The 20,160-nt window shown below is 44.2% G+C and overlaps 1 protein-coding gene across 1 annotated transcript in view; it reads left to right on the top strand.

Annotated features, from left to right (window-relative positions):
- The window catches only part of LOXL2 (lysyl oxidase like 2), a 103,961-nt gene that overhangs the window by 71,635 nt on the left and 12,166 nt on the right, over positions 1 to 20,160 (top strand). Inside the window, exons 7-9 of the mRNA XM_070952272.1 lie at positions 2,141 to 2,308; positions 14,434 to 14,596; positions 17,507 to 17,750. Of these exons, the coding sequence (XP_070808373.1) occupies positions 2,141 to 2,308; positions 14,434 to 14,596; positions 17,507 to 17,750 (575 nt within the window). The remainder of the gene's footprint in view (positions 1 to 2,140; positions 2,309 to 14,433; positions 14,597 to 17,506; positions 17,751 to 20,160) is intronic.

Raw genomic sequence — 20,160 nt, 5'->3', positions numbered from 1 at the left:
AGACTGAGTAAACGTAGTACATTGTTGTCAAGAACTGGTAGGAAAAAAAATGAGCTCCTATTCCACCAGATAAAATTGTTCATGTCTCAAAACTTCATCCTTCATTAGTATGATTTTTAGAGGTTCCTGGGAAAACCTGGGTACCATCAAATCTAGCACAGCCCAGTATATCTTGCATTGTATGTAGGCTATATCTATATCATGTTGGATAGCTTATATATAAAAATTATTTTGGAGTTCTGGACTTCCAAGAATAAGGAGATAGGTCTAAGGGTATGGTGGGTTGCCATATACTGTTGATTATTTAAGATCATCTTAATGGACTTAGGAGTAGAAGGCTAGAGTTTTTCTAGTAGGATTTATTACAGCCGAGATCTTGCTAGGAATTGTGGGAGTAATAAAGAGAATATAGCTGGAAGGGACCTTAGAGGTCTTCTAGTCCAGCCCTCTGCTCAAGCAGGAGAACCTACCCCATTTCCAGACAAGTGGGCTGTCCAGTCTCTTCTTAAAAGCCTCCAGTGATGAAGCACCTACAACTTCTGAAGGCAAGCTGTTCAAATTGGTTAATTGTTCTCACTGTTAGGAAGTTTCTCCTTAATTCCAGGTTGCTTCTGTCTTTGATTATAATCTGAAAATATTTCATGAGGCTGGGGAAGGCTGCTGTATAAATTGATCATCACATATTACACCAGGTATCATCTATAGACCACAGGTGTTATTATTCACAGACCTCTGAGCCAATTTGGTATAGAGAACCAGTTTGGTGTAGTGGTTGAAGTGCCGTCCTATAAACCAGGAGACTGTGAGTCTAGTTCCGCTTTAGGCATGAAAACTTGCTGGGTGGTTTTGAGTCTCTCTCTCTCTCTCTCTCCCCCCTCTCTCTCCCTCTCCCTCCCTCCCTCTCCCCCACTCCCTCCTTCTCCCCCTCTCTCCCCCACTCCCTCCCTCTCCCCCTCTCTCCCATTCCCTCTCTCTCCCTCCCTTCCTCTCCCTCTCCTCCTCTCTCCCTCTCCCTCTCTCTCCCTCTGCCTTTCCCTCTCCCCCTTTCTCTCTCCCTCTCCCTCCCCCCTCTCTCCCCCTCCCTCCCTCTCCCTCTCCTCCTCTCTCTCCCTCTCCCTCTCTCTCCCTCCCTCCCTCTCCCTCTCCTCCTCTCTCCCACTCCCTCTCTCTCCCTCCCTCCCTCTCCCTCTCCTCCTCTCTCTCCCTCTCCCTCCTCTCTCCCTCTCTCCCACTCCCTTTCCCTCTCCTCCTTTCTCTCTGCCTTTCCCTCTGCCTTTCCCTCTCTCCCTTTCTCTCTCCCTCTCTCTCCCTCTCCCTTTCCCACCCTCTCCTTCTCCCCCCTCTCTCCCTCTCTCTCTCCATCTCCATCTCCCTCTCTCCCTCTGCCTCTCCCTTTCCCTCTCCCCCTCTCTCCTTCTTCCCCCTCTCACTCTCCCTCTCTCCCTCCCTTTCCCCTCTCCCCCTCTCTCTCCCTCTCCCTCTCTCTCCCTCCCTCTCCCTCTCCCCCCTCTCTCCCTCTCTCCTTCTCTCTCTCCCTCTCCATCTCCCTTTCCCTATCTCCCTCTCTCTCTCCCCCTCTCCCTCTTCCTCCCCCTCTACCCCCCTCCCTCTCTCTCTCTCAGCCAAACCCATCTCGCAGGGTTGTTGTGAGGAAAAATAGGAGGAGGCAGGAGTATTCGGTTCATTTGCTGCCTTGAGTTAGTCATAAAGTAATAAAAGTGGAATAAATTTTTTAAAAAAACTTATGAATAATAATTTGTCCTGGACCTGAAACATGGCTTAAGACATCATCTTGATCATGCCGATGGAAGATATCGTTGGGCAGCGGCAACTCAAAATGTGGAGGTAGCCTGAGCTATGTCAATGGGATTCTTTTTTCTGCAATTCAACATTTTTAAAAGTTTTAAACCATCTAAAGTTATTTCCAAGTCAACTGGAGGCAATCCCCATTCAAAAGCCAGCCGGATAATTTTGGTAAACCGACTTGCCAAGCATGCCTTTGTTACACAACTCTTTTCGCTAACCTGGTTTTCTGGTTGTCCTCTATGAGCAGAAAATGCAACTTTCTGCCTCTTTTATGGAGTGAAATTGGAGTGGAGCAATCACCGTGACTTTTATAGCTGTCAATTATTCTCCGCAGGTACGCTTGAGTGGGGGCCGCACACCTTACGAAGGCCGGGTAGAAGTTCTCCAGGAACGCAATGGCACATTCATATGGGGGTCCATTTGCGGCGAAGGATGGAATATAATGGACGCCATGGTGGTTTGTCGCCAGCTGAATCTTGGCTATGCTAACCATGCATTCCAGGTACGAGATTTGTTTTAATTCCATGGGTGAAAAACAAATTCCCGTTGTTATTCATTGCGCTTCGGAATTCAGAATCTTCGGAATTCTTATCTAAAGACATATTCTTTGAATTTTCAGGCCAGGATTTACAACATACAAATTTCTTGTTTTCCTGGCATCCTATACAACTTTCTTCTGTGTCTGTCCTTCCGCTTCCCTCTGCTTTAGCCTTCCTTCTCCATAGTCCCATATTTCTGTATAATCTACTTCCTCTCTTCCCTTCCTGTTGCCTTTGAAAAGGTATGAAAGAAAGCTGAAACAGATGTTGAGTGGACCTCGTTTGAGTCACATGAAATTGGGCTCTAATTTGAGGCTATCAAAGAAATGTGTTTTTACAGCCCAGAATAACCAGGAGCTACACTTACCAGTCAAAGATCAGTAACATGAAGAAGAGGAATTATGATAGAATTGTGATTAATTAGATACAAGATGACTCTATTTCTTTTGTAGAAGCTGAGTATAATTTAATGAATTATAAGTCTATATGTAGGTCTTTGGTTATTTGGGTTTTCTCCCACGTAAAATTGGAAGTGTCTTGGCGACGTTTCGACCAAGTCTCATTCGTCATCTTCAGGCTGGTGTTTTCGGCTTCATGCTTCTAGGAGCAATGTGTGTGATCGCAGCTGTTTCTTCCTTTTATACACACACACACACACACACACACACACACACACACACACACACACACATATCTGTCTTCTTATTCTTCAATTTTTTGTATATGTGTGTGTGTGTGTGTGTGTGTGTGTGTGTATGTATGTATATATAAAAATAAAGAGCCACGGTGGTGCAGTGGTTAGAGTGCAGTACTGCAGGCTACTTCTGCTGACTGCCGGTTGCCTGCAATTTGGCAGTTCGATTCTCACCGGCTCAAGGTTGACTCAGCCTTCCATCCTTCCGAGGTGGGTAAAATGAGGATCCCGATCAGAGGTGGGTTTCAGCAGGTTCTGACCAGTTCTGGAGAAACGGGAGCGGAAATTTTGAGTAGTTCAGAGAACCGGCAGTAAAAATTCTGACTGGCTCCTCCCCCATCTATTCTCTGCCTCCTGAGTCCCAGATGATCGGGAGAAATGGGGATTTTGTAGTATCCTTCCCCTGGATTGTGGAGGGAATAGAGATTTTACAGTATCTTTCCGCTGGAGTGGGGTGGGAATGGAGATTTTACAGTATCATTCCTCTGAAGTCGGGTGGGAATGAAGATTTTATAGTAACCTGCAACACCCACCAAGCCATGCCCACCAAGCCCACCCACAGAACCGGTAGTAAAAAAAATTGAAACCCACCACTGACCCCGATTGTTGGGGGCAATATGCTGACTCTGTAAAGAGAGGGCTAAAGCACTGTGAAGCGATATATAAGTTCAAGTACTGCTACTATTGCTATAATTTGAGGCTCCACTTAATGTTCCATGGAGCATCAGTATTTATTTTTGGAGCATTGCGGCACATAAGCACAAGGATTGCTTCAGGACATCTGATCAAAAGTTCATCAGGTCCCATGTTTTTATTTGTAGTCACTGACATACTTCAAACAAAGAATGATGATGACAATCTACTTTGATCATTAGACCCCTGGTATATGAATAATATATAATAATAATAATAATAATAATAATAATAATAATAATAATAATAAGAAGAAGAAGAAGAAGAAGAAGAAGAAGAAGAAGAAGAAGAAGAAGAAGAAGAAGAAGAAGAAGAAGAAGAAGAAGAAGAAGAATTATAATAATAATATTTAGAAATTTATTTTCTATTTAGAAATTCTAAATTTACCGGATTTGAACATTTTGAGTCTACAAAAAACCACCTTACTTGGAACAGCTTACATCCTCCGACGATACCTTAACAGTTCCTAGGTCCTTGGTTAGGACTCGAGCTGCTGAGCTATTAACCAGCCTCAAAGGCTGTGAATCTCACTAAAGATTAACTAATAATAATAATAATAATAATAATAATAATAATAATAATAATAATAATTTTATTATTGTACGTGTATACACAATATACCCATACAACGAAATTCACTTAGCACCCAAAGACCAGGTCCAACACACATAACAATCCCCAAGCACATTCCCACCCACCACAAATTCCCCACCCCTAAACCACCCAAACATCCACACAACAGACCAAGTAATGCTGTCCAACAGCTCACTGATGGTGGCCCTTTAGTTCCTTGTTGAGTGCAATTATAGCTCTGGAATAAAAACTACTCAGAAAATGTGCGGTCCAAGTTTTAATTGTTCTGTATCTTCTGCCAGAAACAACAGTCCAAAAAGATTGTAAGCGGGATGGGAAGATTCACCATGTTTTTATAGATACATTTTTTTAAAAAAATCATACTGAGTCAGATCAAAGGGTTCCTTCCTGACATTTTTCATCTCCTGGGCTAATTGTAGCTCAAAAACTCATCCTCTCAGCTATAGAAACTTACTGAGTGAAGTGAATGCCCAAGTAAGCCACACTGAGGAAAAGGCGAAATATAACTCTAATAATAAAATGGCGTATTTATGTTTTGTCTTTTCTCTGGAATGCTCAAGCTATGCATGGAACACCTCCCTTAATTTTAATTTAGCCTTGAATTGTACTCTTTAATCATGTGGCAGAAAGGAGAAACATTAAGGTGAAAACTTTCAACTACGCTATTGAATTCCATCTGATTTGAATTACTTTTCCGTTCAGTTGATTTAGTCTTAGGTCCTGGACACCCAACATTTTGGAAGCCATTTTCAGCCAAATGTCTGTTGAGTCAAAAAAAACATTCATCGCTCTTCTTAAAGCCAAGCAGTCGTGGTTGAAACCACACAGCACAGTAGCTAGGCAGCAAGAAGGAAAGTGAAGTTACAAATCGAAGGCCCCAGAAAGATATTTAAGATGACATCATTTGCAACGATTGAGAAATGGACCACCCATATTTCAGGGGGTACAGCTGGAGAGCTTATCTTCTCTACACAGTATCTTCGGCTGCAAATTCGTTAAGAGACAGTAGCCCTACAGGTGGCATCTCCCTCCCGCATGTCTGGCAAAGATGTTCCCTAGCACTACACAGGATTGTTGGAAATGCAGATCACACAAAGGGACATACTATCACATGTGGTGGTCCTGCCAAAAGGCAAAAAAAATTTGGAAAATGATTCAAAAACAATTAGAGGAAATTACGACCCAGAGAGTGCCATTAAAACCAGAAACATACAGTACCTATTAGGAATATTAACAAATCACTATGAAAAAGAAATACAATATTTGATAATCCATATCCTGACAGCAGCAAGAATCACATTCGCGCAAATGCGGAAATTAGAAGATACGCCATTAGAGGATAAAATAATACAAAAAGTAATGGAATGTGCAAAGATGGATAGGCTTACCAAAGAAATACAAGAAAAGGAAGACACAGAGTATTATCTAGTTTGGCAACGATGGTACAAATGGTTAGAGAAAAGGAAGACGAAATAAAAAATAATTAGTAAGATAGAAAGGGAATACCAACTAAGGAAACAAAAAAGAAGAAATAAACTTAAAATATTGTTATATAAGGAAAGATGTAGATATATATAGAGAGAAATATAGAATACTGACATAACCTTCTTTTTTCTTAAGGCTCAAGTTGCAAGACTTGATTTAAATGTATAGTTTGTTTATGTTGTGTATTATATGTATGTTTTTGTTAGTCTAAAAAGAAAAGAGAGAGAGAGAGAGTAGCCCTGCTGAAATAGCAATTATATCTGAAGTCCTATTTCTGCTGGTTTACTGTGATCAGTTTTGATGCATTACGTCAGTGGTTCCTGCTCTTTTCTTCACCACAGACTCCTTTAAATATCTTTTGTGGCCACGGGCCATGGCCACGGACCCCCAAGACTTAATTCAAGATTTAAATCATAACATTTTTTTCAAGCTTTCATGGACCCCCTCTGACCACAGGTTGAGAACCATTGAGATTATATGGATCCTGCAGATACATCACAGTCGCATTCCCATCTTTTTCCCAAGCTAATTTTTTATAAATTAAAGATTAAAGAAAGGAAAGAGATAACACTGCTGTCTGGGAAAGTCTAAAGAGGACAAGCCATGTGAGAGGAAGCTAGCTAGATGGGGAGAAGTAGAAAAGGAAAGAGGTGGGAGATAATTGAATGGAAATGCAAGGGGACCCCGCACCCCAAAAAAGCCTTTTATCCAGGGCCTTAGATTGGTAGGTAGGTAGCTGAGATAGATTATATATACACTGCTCAAAAAAATAAAGGGAACACAAGCAGAAGACATCCAAGATCTGACTGAATGAAATAGCCTTATTAAATACTTTGTTCGTTACATACAGTAGTTTTGTGTTCCCTTTAGTTGTTTGAGCAGTGTATAAACTACTGTATGTAAAGAACAAAGTATATATATACACACACACACACACACACACACACACACACATATACATACAGAGGGGGGGGAGAGGGGGAGAGAGAGATACTGGTAGCTAGGTAAGTAGGTAGATGATAGACATTGATAGATAGATAGATAAAGATAGATAAAGATAGATACCAGTAGGTAGGTAGGTAGGTAGGTAGATAGGTAGGTAGGTAGGTAGGTAGGTAGGTAGATAGATAGATAGATAGATAGATAGATAGATAGATAGATAGGTAGGTAGGTAGGTAGGTAGGTGGGTAGGTAGGTAGGTAGATGATAGAGATAGATAGATAGATAGATGAGAGAGAGAGAGGGAGAGAGAGAGAGATACTGGTAGCTAGGTAAGTAGGTAGATGATAGACATTGATAGATAGATAGATAAAGATAGATACCGGTAGGTAGGTAGGTAGGTAGGTAGGTAGGTAGGTAGGTAGGTAGGTAGATAGATGATAGAGATAGATAGATAGATAGATAGATAGATAGATAGATAGATAGATAGATAGATAGATAGATAGATGAGAGAGAGAGAGAGAGAGAGAGAGAGAGAGAGAGAAACAGACAGACAGATAGACAGATAGGATGAGTGAGTGAGTGAGTGAGTGAGTGAGTGAGTGAGTGATAAATTGGTGGCACGAAAGAGAGAGTGTATCAGTTTCATAGGAAAATGGCTCTCTGCAGAAAATGGTTGGGAAATTTATTTTTTCATGAGGCTCGCCATGCTTGACCTGTGATTTGTTGCAACTCACTTCATCTCCTCCTTCAGCCTTTCCCCAGGAAATAGGTTGGGCCGGCACACAAGCCAAAAAGGGAAGAGCAGTAAAGGGAACTCTTGCCTGTTGCAAGTTCAGCTCCACTGAAAAGTGCCACCCCAGAGGTCTCGGTTTATTTTCTTGTACAGCAGCCAATTTTTGGTTCAGGAGTTGAGGACTGCTATGTCCACCGAATGCCCCCGTTTCCAATCTCTTTGCCGTGTTGACATTAGCGGCCCTTATGCTCTTTGATGGAAGAAGGCATTTCCTTGCACTGGATCTGCTTATTTTGGGAACAGGGGTCCTTGTGTTTGCTCCAGGCTGCCCTCCTCATAGAGCATACAAACCCTCTGTATAGGTGGAACAGACTTATCCTGTGGAGGTTTGCATGCCAAGAAGGCATTTTTAATAAGGTTCTGCCTGATGCAAGAAACGTCCTGTTTATTAGAACCTTAGCAGCATTTTTCTTAGGTAAAATATGATGAAGAGATTCTGAACGCTGGACAGTCATTACTACTCTGCTGTTTTTCTTGCCTGGTTTTTATACATCTGGTTATAGTGAAGTGTTAACCATATTCAGGATTAGGAGAGGCAGTGGCTCAGCGGCTTAATGACGCTGGACACGGTCTTCCCTTCAGCAGTTTGAGTTCTAATATTGCATGGCAGGGTGAGCGCTCGTCACTTGCCTCAGCTCCTTTCCACCTAGCAGTTCAAAAGCATGCTACGTGCAAGTAGATAAATAGGTACCACTTTGATGGGGGGATGAGCCGGCACTTTGTGCAGACAGTTAGAATCCTGCTGGCACTGGACCTTCCCAGGTGCAATAGCAGTTTGCCAGGTGACTTTAGTAGAGGGAGAGGGCCCTACATGATGCTGCAGGAAAGCTGCTATTCTTTCTTTCTGATGTAGAGCTAGCTCACCCGTAGCTCACCTTGGATAGTGCGTGAGCGTGAACCAAATAGGGCTAATGTCAACTCACAAAACATCCCTGGCCTGCTCTTGAATTGCTATAGGTAGGGGGGATGGGAAAACAGCAAAGCAGCACAACAGCCAAAAAAACAAAAGCACATTCCAGACATATCTCTCTCAAGGCTGTCTCCCAGAGTTACTCACAGCGGCTGGAGGGGAGTGATTTCTACAACCCGCGAAATTGCTCCATTGGTGAATGTGACTGATGACACACCCTGGAGGGATGGGGGAAACAAGGTCAAGTCTGGGCAGTAAATTAGGTGGAGTCAGAGTTGGCTTGCTGTCAGGATGATTTAATTTACCCTGACAGATAGTAGTTTTAGGCAGCCAAACAACTACTCTGCATTAGCATTGTAGTCTCCTACCTACAATCATATGCAAAATAAATAAATTAATTAATGATAACATTCAGGATTCCACCATCACCACTGAGCTGTTTCCAAGATCACCTGTGTTACTAGGTTCTTGATCTTCACCTCATCTTCCAAAGCAGGCAACTTCATTCTCCACTCTATTTCCACGAAGTAAACTTATTAACTACAGTGTTAAAAGTGCAAGCGTGGTTATGGAGCTGGGGTTCGAACCTATTTCCAGATGCAGAAAACTAGCAAAGGATTATTTAGTGGGTAACAATACGATCATGGCAAGAATTCTATCCCAAAACAGATTAAGCAGGTAGATTGATCATGGAGCTGTGTTCCACTGAGAATTAGAGCTTGGACATAACACACGCCAGCCAATCTCAAATCAGTGCACTATGCAATAAGTTAATTTGTCAAGAGACCGCCAAGAGAAATGAAGATACTAAGAGGCATGCACTGATTCTCAAAAATCACCTGTATGATTTTCCAGAGTTTGTGATGGAACCAATCGAGTCCCCAATAAGTCCTCACCCATAGCTAATCATAATCATAATCATAAGTTTATTTGTCAAGCATATATAAGATAACAGGTAAAAGTATAAACATAATTTGAATACATGAAAAGAGTAAGTAAAAAGGAATATTAGGACAGGGACGGTAGGCACGCTGGTGTACTTATGCACACCCCTTACAGACCTCTTAGGAATGGGGTGAGGTCAACAGTAGACAGTTTAAGGTTAAAGTTTTGGGGGTTTGGGGAAGAAACTACAGAGTCAGGTAGTGCATTCCAGGCATTGACCACTCTGTTACTGAAGTCATATTTTCTGCAATCGAGTTTGGAGCAGTTTACCTTAAGTTTGTATCTATTGTGTGCTCTTGTATTGTTGTGGTTGAAGCTGAAGTAGCCTTTGACAGGAAGGACATTGTGGCAGAGGATTTTATGTACTATGCTTAGGTCAGACTGAAGCTGGCGTAGTTCTAAGTTGTGTAAGCCCAAAATTTGGAGTCTGGTGGCATAAGGTATTTTATTGCGGTTAGAGGAATGGAGGACTCTTCTCGTAAAATATCTCCGGACTCTCTCGATTGTATTTATGTCCGATTTGCAGTGCGGGTTCCAGACAGATGACCTGTATTCAAGAATTGGTCTAGCAAATGTTTTATATGCTCTAGTTAGTAGTACAACATTACCAGAGAAGAAGCTACGCAAGGTTAGGTTAACAACTCTTAATGCCTTTTTGGCAATGTTGTTACAGTGGGCTCGGGCACTTAGATCTTTAGAAATGAGTACCGCAAGGTCCAGAGCAACGATGCTTCTCCAAATTTAAGGTGAACTTGACAAATTTGATGCTGGAATAATTCTCTAGCATGAAAGATCCTATCATGGAGATGCTAAGCTGGTCAGTCCTATGCTCAGGACAGGGCAACTGCTAATGGAAAAGGCATTCATTCACTCACAGTAGACAGGATCCTTGGCTCCTGCATGACTCAGGAGGAGGGGCTGTGGGGGGGGGGGGACGGATTGCCGAGCAGTTTGTTTTGCTGATTATTGAGCAGTTATGTATTTTCCAGGAAAGAGGCCAGGCCTCAGTTGCTCTGTGAGCTCAGGAAAATGCCATTCTAATTGGCTCATAATTCAGTTAATTCATTCTCATTACAGGCCAGTGTGGATGGATTGGGTGTGGGGAGCGGGGGAGAAAGAGAGATTGGCAGAAAAACAGTTGATCCAAGTTCTAAAGAGTTCCTTCCTGTTAGGTCAAAAGTACGCAACCTATAGGATTGTGCGTATTGCTTGGAGGCGTCTCCAAACTTCCCTTGAATTTTGACTACGTTTGGTGGGCCACCAACTTCAACGCCAAGCAAGAAGTAAAGGCGGACCAGATCTGCAGATTGCATCTGTCTCACACACACGCACCCCAGATGCAAAGCCAGGATCATGTACAATAAGGACTGCAATGTATCTCATCCAGTGGTGGATTCCAAAAAATTTTATTACCGGTTCTGTGGGTGTGGCTTGGCGGACGTGGCATGGCTTGGTGGGTGTGGCTTGGTGGGTATGGCAGGGGAAGGTTACTCAAAATCCCCATTTCCTTCTGATCAACTGGGACTTGGGAGGCAGAGAATAGATGGGGGCAGGGTCAGTCAGAATTTTTACTACCGGTTCTCCAAACTACTCAAAATTTCCACTACCGGTTCTCCAGAACTGGTCAGAACCTGCTGAAACCCACCTCTGATCTCATCTCATTTTCCTGTCTATCACCATCTGGAATCTTTAGTCATTTCTACTAGCAAAGCTGGTTTGGAATAGGCAATCATCTTTCACTCCCAATCATTAACTAATGATTATTCTAATCTATTGATTAGATCTAGAGGTAGGGAGTTTAAGGAGTTATTAGAAGATCTGTGATGTAACCAACAGTTGAAAGGGAGGGAGCTCCACCTGGAGGAGTAAAGAGACATTTCAGCTTGGAGTTCATTCCAAGCTTAGGTTTAAATATAAAGGTACTTGCACATATGTGCTAGTCGTTCCTGACTCTAGGAGGCGGTGCTCATCTCTGTTTCAAAGCAGAAGAGCCAGCGCTGTCCGAAGACGTCTCTGTAGTCATGTGGCTGGCATGACTCAACGCCAAAGGTGCATGGAACGCTGTTGCCTTCCCACCAAAGGTGGTCCCTATTTTTCTACTTGCATTTTTTTTACGTGCTTTCGAACTGCTAGGTTGGCAGAAGCTTTTTTTCTAACCACTTATGTATTTTTGCCCAAATTTTCTTTGCTTTAACACAAATCCACCACATATGGTAATATGTGCCCATTTTTTGGTTACATTTCCAACATTTGCTAGACATATTTTTAAACATTTTAGCTAACCTAGCAGGTGGTAGGTGAATTTATTTCATTTGATACCGCCAATCTAAAACAACTCACCGTGTTTCCCCGAAAATAAGACCCTGTCTTGTATTTTTTGAACCCCGAATTAAGTGCTTGGCCTTATTTTCGAGGAGGTCTTATTATTTTGGGGCGCATGGAGTGAGATGGGGATCCTCTTGCAGTCTTACCTGATTTCCAGCTCTGTCTCCCTAGTCCTAACTAGAGGAAATGGCGAGGACAGGCTGCGTATGCATTTAAATATTTTCGGGGAGGGCTTATTTTTGGGGGAAGGTTTATTTTCGGGGGAGGGCTTATTTTTGGGGAAACACGGTCATGTTTTCAGTGGCTTCCACTTCTGAAAAAGTGGGTTGGTCCTTCTTAGGTCCTGAAAGTCTTTTAAATTGGGTTGAATCTTGCATAAAGTGTGTGTCGTAAATACATCAGCAAGACAGGGAAGGAATTTACAAGCTATACTAGGAACAATTTTCAGTTCTGTTGAACTACATTTTTTGGTTCTTTAGCCGATCAGAAAAGCTTCCTGGCTGCCAAATGTTATTGCAAAGATAAATGAGCCAAGGTGGCGCAGTGGTTAGAGTGCAGTACTGCAGCTACTTCAGCTGACTGCTAGTTCAGCAGATCAGCAGATCAAATCTCACCGGCTCAAGGTTGACTCAGCCTTCCATCCTTCCGAGGTGGGTAAAATGAGGACCCAGATTGTTGGGGGCAATATGCTATTAGTATACTGTCGATTGTTGTAAGCCGCCCAGAGTCCTCGGAGAGTGGGCGGCATAGAAATATGATTAATATAAATAAATAAATAAATAAATAAATAAATAAATAAATAAATAAATAAATCGAAAGTCATGTTGGCTTCTTATCTAGCTGACCCTCCCTCACTCTCATTATAACCTTTCCTTCCTTCCTTCCTTCCTTCCTTCCTTCCTTCCTTCCTTCCTTCCTTCCTTCCTTCCTTCCTTCCTTCCTTCCTCCCTCCTTCCTTCCTTCCTTTTCCCTCCCTCTTCGTTCTCCTTTCTCCTTCCCCTCTTTCCTTCTTTTTCCTTCCTTGCTCTCTTCCCATCTTCCCTTCTTTTTCTTTGTCTCTTTCCCTTTCTCCTTTCCTGTCCCATCTTGCATGGCAGGCTCAAATGCAAAAGGGAAAACATTTCTCCTTTTCTTTTGTTTTTAGTTAGTTTTGATAGCCCTCTGCCAATGAAAACGGAGCCCAGGGGAAGGGGGGGCACACACAGGAGAGGCACCACGGGCTAATCCTTTGCTGGTTCCGTGGGCCAGATCTAAGCACCCCACAGGTTGGATCTGAGGGCCTTGAGTTTAACATCCCTGCATTAAGCTATTATCTGTGTTTCTATCTAAAATGCTTCTTTCCAACTGAAAGGAAGCAGTTCTTTCCTCTGATAATGGAGCAGCTGTTTACAAAATCATCTCCTGAACTTCTTATCAGTTTGTCAGTCGACCATTAGAAATTGCTGGGATACCTTACTGATTTTTTTTTTTTTTAAAAAAACTCTGCCAGCTGGAGGGAAGGTTTTGACATTATTCCATACTGTGAGTGCTGTTACACTGGTCCAGGATGTGCTACTGAGTTAGTTGCTCACATTTTTACACTGCTGCCTCTTTATGATTTTTGGCTCGCAGCCTTCATATATCCACATCTTCCTGGCTGTGGCCAGAACCTAGAAATTGTTCACCTTATACTTTCAGACCTTTTATTGAAGATTTCCAGGAATATTGCCAAGTTCTGTTCCATCATTATGGCTAAGTATTACAAGGTTTGAGGTTTAGCTTTTACTTTAGAGGGTTGTATGGACAAACTCAACTGTGCTGGAATATGTCAGCGTCCCAGCACTGACATATATAAGGAGAGGAGAAGCTTGAACTTTTGCCTACTTAATTCCTTTGAAGATTCTGTCTCCTCGGAGATGGGAGGAGGGGGACATTCCTGTGATCTGACGGAGAAGGGATGAGGAAAGTGGCTTGGAAGATAGCCAATGAGACGCAGAGAATTGGGGATCGGAAAGGGAGGGATTGGGGTGGCAAAGGTCAGTACTGACCACGAAAGAGCCAGGGACAGATCACTATGCTCAATAAAGAGAAAATTTCCTTAAAGATCGGCAGTTTGGAAATTCCTTTTTTTTTTGAGATAGCATCGAAACCTGACAGAATATTTGCTTCCGTTTCCTTTGTTTTATTACATCTCGCATGATGCTTTGCATTGCTCTCCTTTGTTTGACTTACGATCATTTCACATTTTCTTGGTCTTACACCTCAGTAAAGACCATACATCGATAAAGGAAGGAAGGGATTGCCTGCTCCAAAGTAAACAGGAAACCTGAATTTGAATTAAATTTGAATTTGAATTTTCGAAGCCTGGCCTTTAAATCAGGAATTCTCCTAAGCAAGGGGTGACAAACTGGTGGCCCGTGGGCGGATGCGTCACATGCAGGCCGCGCCCACCCCAGTTCCGCGAAGGGGGAAAATGTCACAAAACGTCACGTGGCGGCAACATAACGTGTTGAGTTTGACACCCGTGTCCTAAGATATCTGATGTGGATACTGAAAAAATAAGAAGACTGTTACGCAATGAGCTGGCCATTAGGCCCCCAGGTTGGACAACAAAAAACTAAAATTCAGTGATTCCCGAGGTTACTGAAGTGGGAAAGATGGTTTAAGACATGCTACAAAGCATCTATACTTAATTACCTTCCTTTTTTGGGGGGGTATTTCTTACTAGGAGACCTGGTATTGGTATGGTGACACTGGTGCAGACAACGTGGTCATGAGTGGGATGAAATGCTCCGGGACAGAAATGGCTTTGTTCCACTGCCCACATGATGCCAAGATCTCCTGTCCCAAGGGAGGCGGACGCCATGCAGCTGGTGTTTCCTGTACAGAAAGTAAGCACTTCGGCTTCCTTGGCTCACATCTTAGACCACAGTTTATCTAAATCGCAGTCAAGTATGTTTATGAGTGTTTTATTGGGTTTAACCCAGGGGTGAAATTAAAAAAAAAACCCTACCGGTTCTGTGGGTGTGGCGTGTTGGGGGGAAGTCATGTGACTGGGTGGGCGTGTCCAACTTGACATCAGTCACATCGAGGGGCTCCTCACTGGCCCCTCCCCTCCCAGCCACTCCTTGTCGCGAATGGCAGGAAAATGGGGAGGGGAATATTCCTGCCTACCATCCTTCCCTCAGTCTGTGCTGAGATTGAGGAATGGATGACAGGCAGGAAAATCCCGTTCCCTGTTTTCCTGCCTTTCACAAAAACAGCTCCATTCCAGCTGCTCCCCACCTCCTGTCCCCCTCCCTCCTGGGGACTATCTTAAAAGGGACAGCCTACAGCAGCTCAGTTGTGAATGGAGGGAGAAAAGTTAGCATTCTCTCTGCTGCATTTAACATTGAATTCTGTGGCAGAGAGAATGCTAACTTTTCTCCCTCCATTCAGAATGGAGCTTCTTCTCCCTTTATGGTTCCCTCCTGGCCCCCTCCCTCCTGGGGACTACCTTAAAAGGGACAGCCTACAGCAGCTCAGTTGTGAATGGAGGGAGAAAAGTTAGCATTCTCTCTGCTGCATTTAACATTGAATTCTGTGGCAGAGAGAATGCTAACTTTTCTCCCTCCATTCAGAACGGAGCTGCTGCTCCCTTTATGGTGCCCTCCCGGCCCCCTCCCTCCTCGGGACTACCTTAAAGGGACAGCTCCGTTCTGAATGGAGGGAGAAAAGTTAGCAGTCTCTCTGCTGCATTTAAGATTGAATTCTGTGGAATATCGAGCGACTGGAAGAGGTGAGCGGTGACCAGCTGAGCGTGGATGGGGCCAAGGAGGGGTAATTACTACCAGTTTGGGGAACTGATGCCAATAATCCCTAGCGGTTCTCTCGAACCGATCCAAACTGGTAGGATTTCACCCCTGGTTTAACCAGGATGAATGCTAACACGACTTCTCCATAACCTTGGTTATTGTGACATGGCAAGCAAAACAAACTGGTTTTGAAACCAATCAATAATGTTTGATTAACTAATTAATGAATCTTCAATTAATTGGTCAATAATGAACAATTAAACAATGGAATATCTCACTACCCGGAGTTGTCCCAGTTCTCCATCACAGGAGGTTTTTTTCAAAACTAGACTGGCCAACTATTTGACCGGGATGATTTAAGTCTCCTGCCTTGTGCACAAGGTTGGAGTAGAAGATCTCTGAGATCCCTTCCAACCCTATAATTCTATGTTCAATATTTCAGGGAGAAATCTGATTCTAAACTCAAAACTGCTTCATGTTTCTAATATCATGCGTCCATGTGGTTTACTTAATGGAAAAGATCTACCGTTGCCTACTTTAGAGTTTCAATTTTCCAGATGAGATCATACCTTTGGACGTTCTTGAGACCTCCCATTCAAGTTCTAAACAAGATCTAACCTCTCAAGCTTTCTCTGATCAGCCAAAGTGAGCCAAGTGCTGCAATTTGCCCCGGCAAATGTATTGCACTGCCATCTGAATTAATTGTTGTGACCCAGGCCCAAGTAGGCATTATCAGACGCAATCAGTTCGAAACAAACAGACTTTATTAGAACAGCTGAGAATTAACTCATTCTCAGCGTAGTCCAAACTGAGTCAAAACAAATTCTTCATAACACAATTCTTCAGCCTTATCACCAACCTTGGTCTAATTAGGCAAACTGCCAAAGGCTTTTCTTGGCAAAAGTTCGGAAGCAGAAGACGCCGACAAGAAATAAATGCAGCAAGACAAGTAACAAATCTATCAACGTTGTTTTCCGACAAAGAGCCCAAGAGCTGTTGCTGGTCTTTTAAGCCTTATGGGAGGGGCCAATCATCTCTTGGCCTTACTCCCGAGTCATCCTTTTTGCTTTAGCTGCTCTTGCCTTCTGGCAGCTCTTCACATGCGTGCACTAGGAACAGGCTCCTCCTGTTCTTCTGCCTCTCTGCTGTCAGCCTCTGGAGGCTCCAGAGTCCGCACATCACTCCCAGATGGCCCTGGCCCCATCTCTGCCTCCGATGCAGTGCCCTCATCTAGGCCTTCCCCAGACTCCAGACTGGCCCATTGTCCTCCCCAGCCTCCTCACTGTCCGACTCCGCTGCCAGCTCTGCAGGATGCTGGTGGACCACAACATTAATATAAAAATTTTCTTGAGCTGAGCTGAGCTTCTCTCCTGGTGTCACAAGATCACATCCCAGATAGATTTATTGACAATATTAGAAAAACACTTTGCTGGTGTCTTCCTCTGATAATAATGTGTCCCTATCACATGTCTCTGCCATATCACTAAGCATCACCTTCCATAAATGGAAACAAACTCTGATGGGAGTCCTAACCAGGGGTGAAATTCACTTACCTTCGCTACCGGTTCACAAATGTGAGCGTGCACGCCTCCTCCTCTCATGCGCAGAGCCTGCTGTGCATGTGCTGAGGGTCAAAAACGGGACATAATGATGTCTGGGCGGGTGGGCGGAGCCTCCCTTCTCCGGCGCTACCAGTTTGCCCGAGCCGGATAGAACTGGATGAATTTCACCACTGGTCCTAACCAGGGGTAGGTTCTACTTACCTTTACTACCGGTTCGGAACGGCATGCATAGATTGACGATGACGACATCCGGGGCAGTGGGCAGGGCCTCCCGCCAGTTTTACTGAACCGGGGACACCACTGGTCCTAACCCTACCTTAGGATGAACACGGGTCTTGAAAAGCGTCTTGGGAAACCTTCCATTTTTCAAGGCCGTCTACAAATCCTTCAGCGGAAATAATCAGAGGATAAAAGTGAAGTCCTTACTCTCCATTCATGTCTGCAGCTGCGGCTGATCTCGTCCTCAACGCCAAGGAAGTAGAACAGACATCCTACCTGGAGGATCGCCCCATGCATGTGCTGCAGTGCGCCATGGAGGAGAATTGCCTGGCCTCCTCCGCGGTCAACACCTCAGTGACCTCTGGTTACAGGAGACTCTTCCGCTTCTCCTCCCAGATCCATAATAACGGGCAGGCTGACTTCCGTCCCAAAACGGGCCGCCACGCTTGGATCTGGCACGAATGCCACAGGCAAGTCTTGCTTTCTGTCTTCGCTTTTGTAGAATAGGAAAGAGGGAAAAAAAGTGAAATGCTGACACAACTCATGTGGGGTCACCAACATGCAAGACAAAAAAGGGTTCTAAGCGTGACTTAAAATACTGGTGGCCTTGGCCGTTGGTTCAAAGTCAATCTCAACAATGCCACGAGCACATTCCTGACCTGCTCACATCTCCCTTGAAGCCATAATTTAATTCGCTGTGGTTTAAACATGGCTGGCTGGGGAATTCTGGGAGTTGAAATCAGGGGTGGACTTCAAAACTTTTAGCAAGGGGTTCTCTACCCAGTTGTTGGGCAGGCGTGGCCATGGTGGGCGTGGCCTAATCGGCCTCCTGCACCACGGCGGTGTGTGTGTGTTTTTGCCCTCTCCAGGCTCCGGAGGCTTTCCTCAAGCCTCTGGGAGGGCGAAAACGTCCTCCCCAGGCTCCGGAGGCCCTCTGGAGGCCAGAAACATTCTCATTTCTGGCCGTCTTGAACTTCTGGTAGGCCCGTTTTTCACCGTCCCTGAGCCTCTGTGCGCATCCTGCACTTACCTGCATCCAAAATGGGTCACATGGGGACTCCTGGGAGGGGCGTGGTGGTATGGGCAGGGCCAGCCAGGAGTGGAATTTGGGGGTTCTCCAAACTGCACAGAATCTTAGCTAGAGGTTCTTCCGAACCCCCAGCAGCCCACCCCCGGCTGAAGCTCACAAGTCTCAAAAGTTGCCAAGTTTGGAGAGCCCTGGTTTAAAACCCCACAGTTGGGTTTCATCATTCCCCAAGCAAATGGTGTTATGACGTAGCACAGGGAGGGAATCCTGCCAGTTCTGTACGAATCTATGCAGGCCCTTTTTGGATGATTCCAGATTGTGGGGTCCATCTCCTTCTGTTGAATCAAAACCTTCTTCTACCAAGAGCCTTGGTAGTACAGGGGTTTAAGGCACCCTGTTATTAAGCTGGTTATTAAGACCAGCTGCCTGCAATTACTGCAGTTTCGAATCTCGCCAGGCTCAAGGTTGACTCAGCCTTCCATCCTTTCTAAGGTAGGTAAATTGAGGACCCAGTTTGTGGGGGCAATAAGCTGACTTTGTATAAATATACAAAAGGATGAAGGCTATTGCTGAGCACATTGTAAGCCGCCCTGAGTCTTCGGAGAAGGGCGGCATATAAATCAAATTAAAAAAAAAAAAAAAACCTAAGAGCATCTCCGGCAGGTTAATAGCACCAGTCGATCAAGCTTCTCGAACCAACAAAGATGGCTCTTGATGTGGCCTCTTTCTGTTTAACCTCACAATGTCCTTTCCTATTAACACTCGTTTCCTTTCTGGACTTTCTGAAAAGTTCAAATTAAGTGAGGCAGCTACAACTGATCGGCCGGTTGAAACCAGTTTGTTTATAGACAGGGATACCTGCTCAATTCCTCTACAGAAGTGTTTCTCAACCTTGGTAGCTCGAAGATGGGTGGACTTCAACTCCCAGAATCCCCCAGCCAGCGCTGCTGGCTGGGGGATTCTGGGAGTTGAAGTCCACCCATCTTCAAGCTTCCAAGGTTGAGAAACACTGCTCTACAGTATTTCTGGTCCATAAACAGCATAAGATAAACACTTTCCTGAGCAGGCGGACATATTTTAGGAACAGTCGGCGTTTATGTTTGACTTTTTCACACCGGAAAATCGCTCGAGCACCCAGCTTCAAAGCAAATAGTTTGGACTTCTTAACAGCTCCCCGTATTTTCCATTTGCAGGCTGTGGAATTCTATTCATGATCCGGATTGGGGGTGGGTAGCAGAGTTCCACTGAAAGGCAGGTAAAAGAGAAACCCAAGAGTGCATGGCAAAGGAAAATTATTATAGCAACTCTGAGTCAGGTTTTTTTTTTTTTTTTGAAGGTTTCCTTTCCCCCACAAGCAAGTAGAATAAATAAACAGACTGATGTATCATCTCCCTGATACTGAATTCCAGGTGTTTAATGTCCTCTGTGGTTTATTTTCTCAGGTTCAAAACAGCTAACTAACTCTACCTTGCAGATCCTTAGTTTCCCACAACTTATACCAGGATGCGCTTGCTTTCTGATTCTACGCTTGGTTTTTGCACAAGCAAGCGTGCCGATCACAATCGGTGGGTATCAGGGGTGGGTTCTTAATTTTTTTACTACCGGTACTGTGGGCGTGGCTTATTTTGTGGGTGTGGCTTGGAGGTCATGTGACTAGGTGGGCGTGGCTAGCTGGTCAGAGTCATTTCTGGAAGGTCCTCCCACTTACGACCAGTCCTCGCACTTACGACCCGACTCATTTGTTTGCTTTTAACACTGATCAGCTGTAGGACGGCCCTTTGAAGCCCCGCGGCAAGAGTTTAAACAGTTTTTTTCCTTCTAGTCATCACTGGGACTCAGGAGGCAGCAATAGA

The sequence above is a fragment of the Pituophis catenifer genome, unplaced genomic scaffold, assembly GCF_029215685.1.
Source record: "Pituophis catenifer annectens isolate HBS135680 unplaced genomic scaffold, rPitCat1.0.hap2 SCAF_12, whole genome shotgun sequence".
In the NCBI taxonomy this organism is placed as follows: Eukaryota; Metazoa; Chordata; class Lepidosauria; order Squamata; family Colubridae; genus Pituophis; species Pituophis catenifer.
This window is presented reverse-complemented; position numbering and strand designations above follow the sequence as displayed.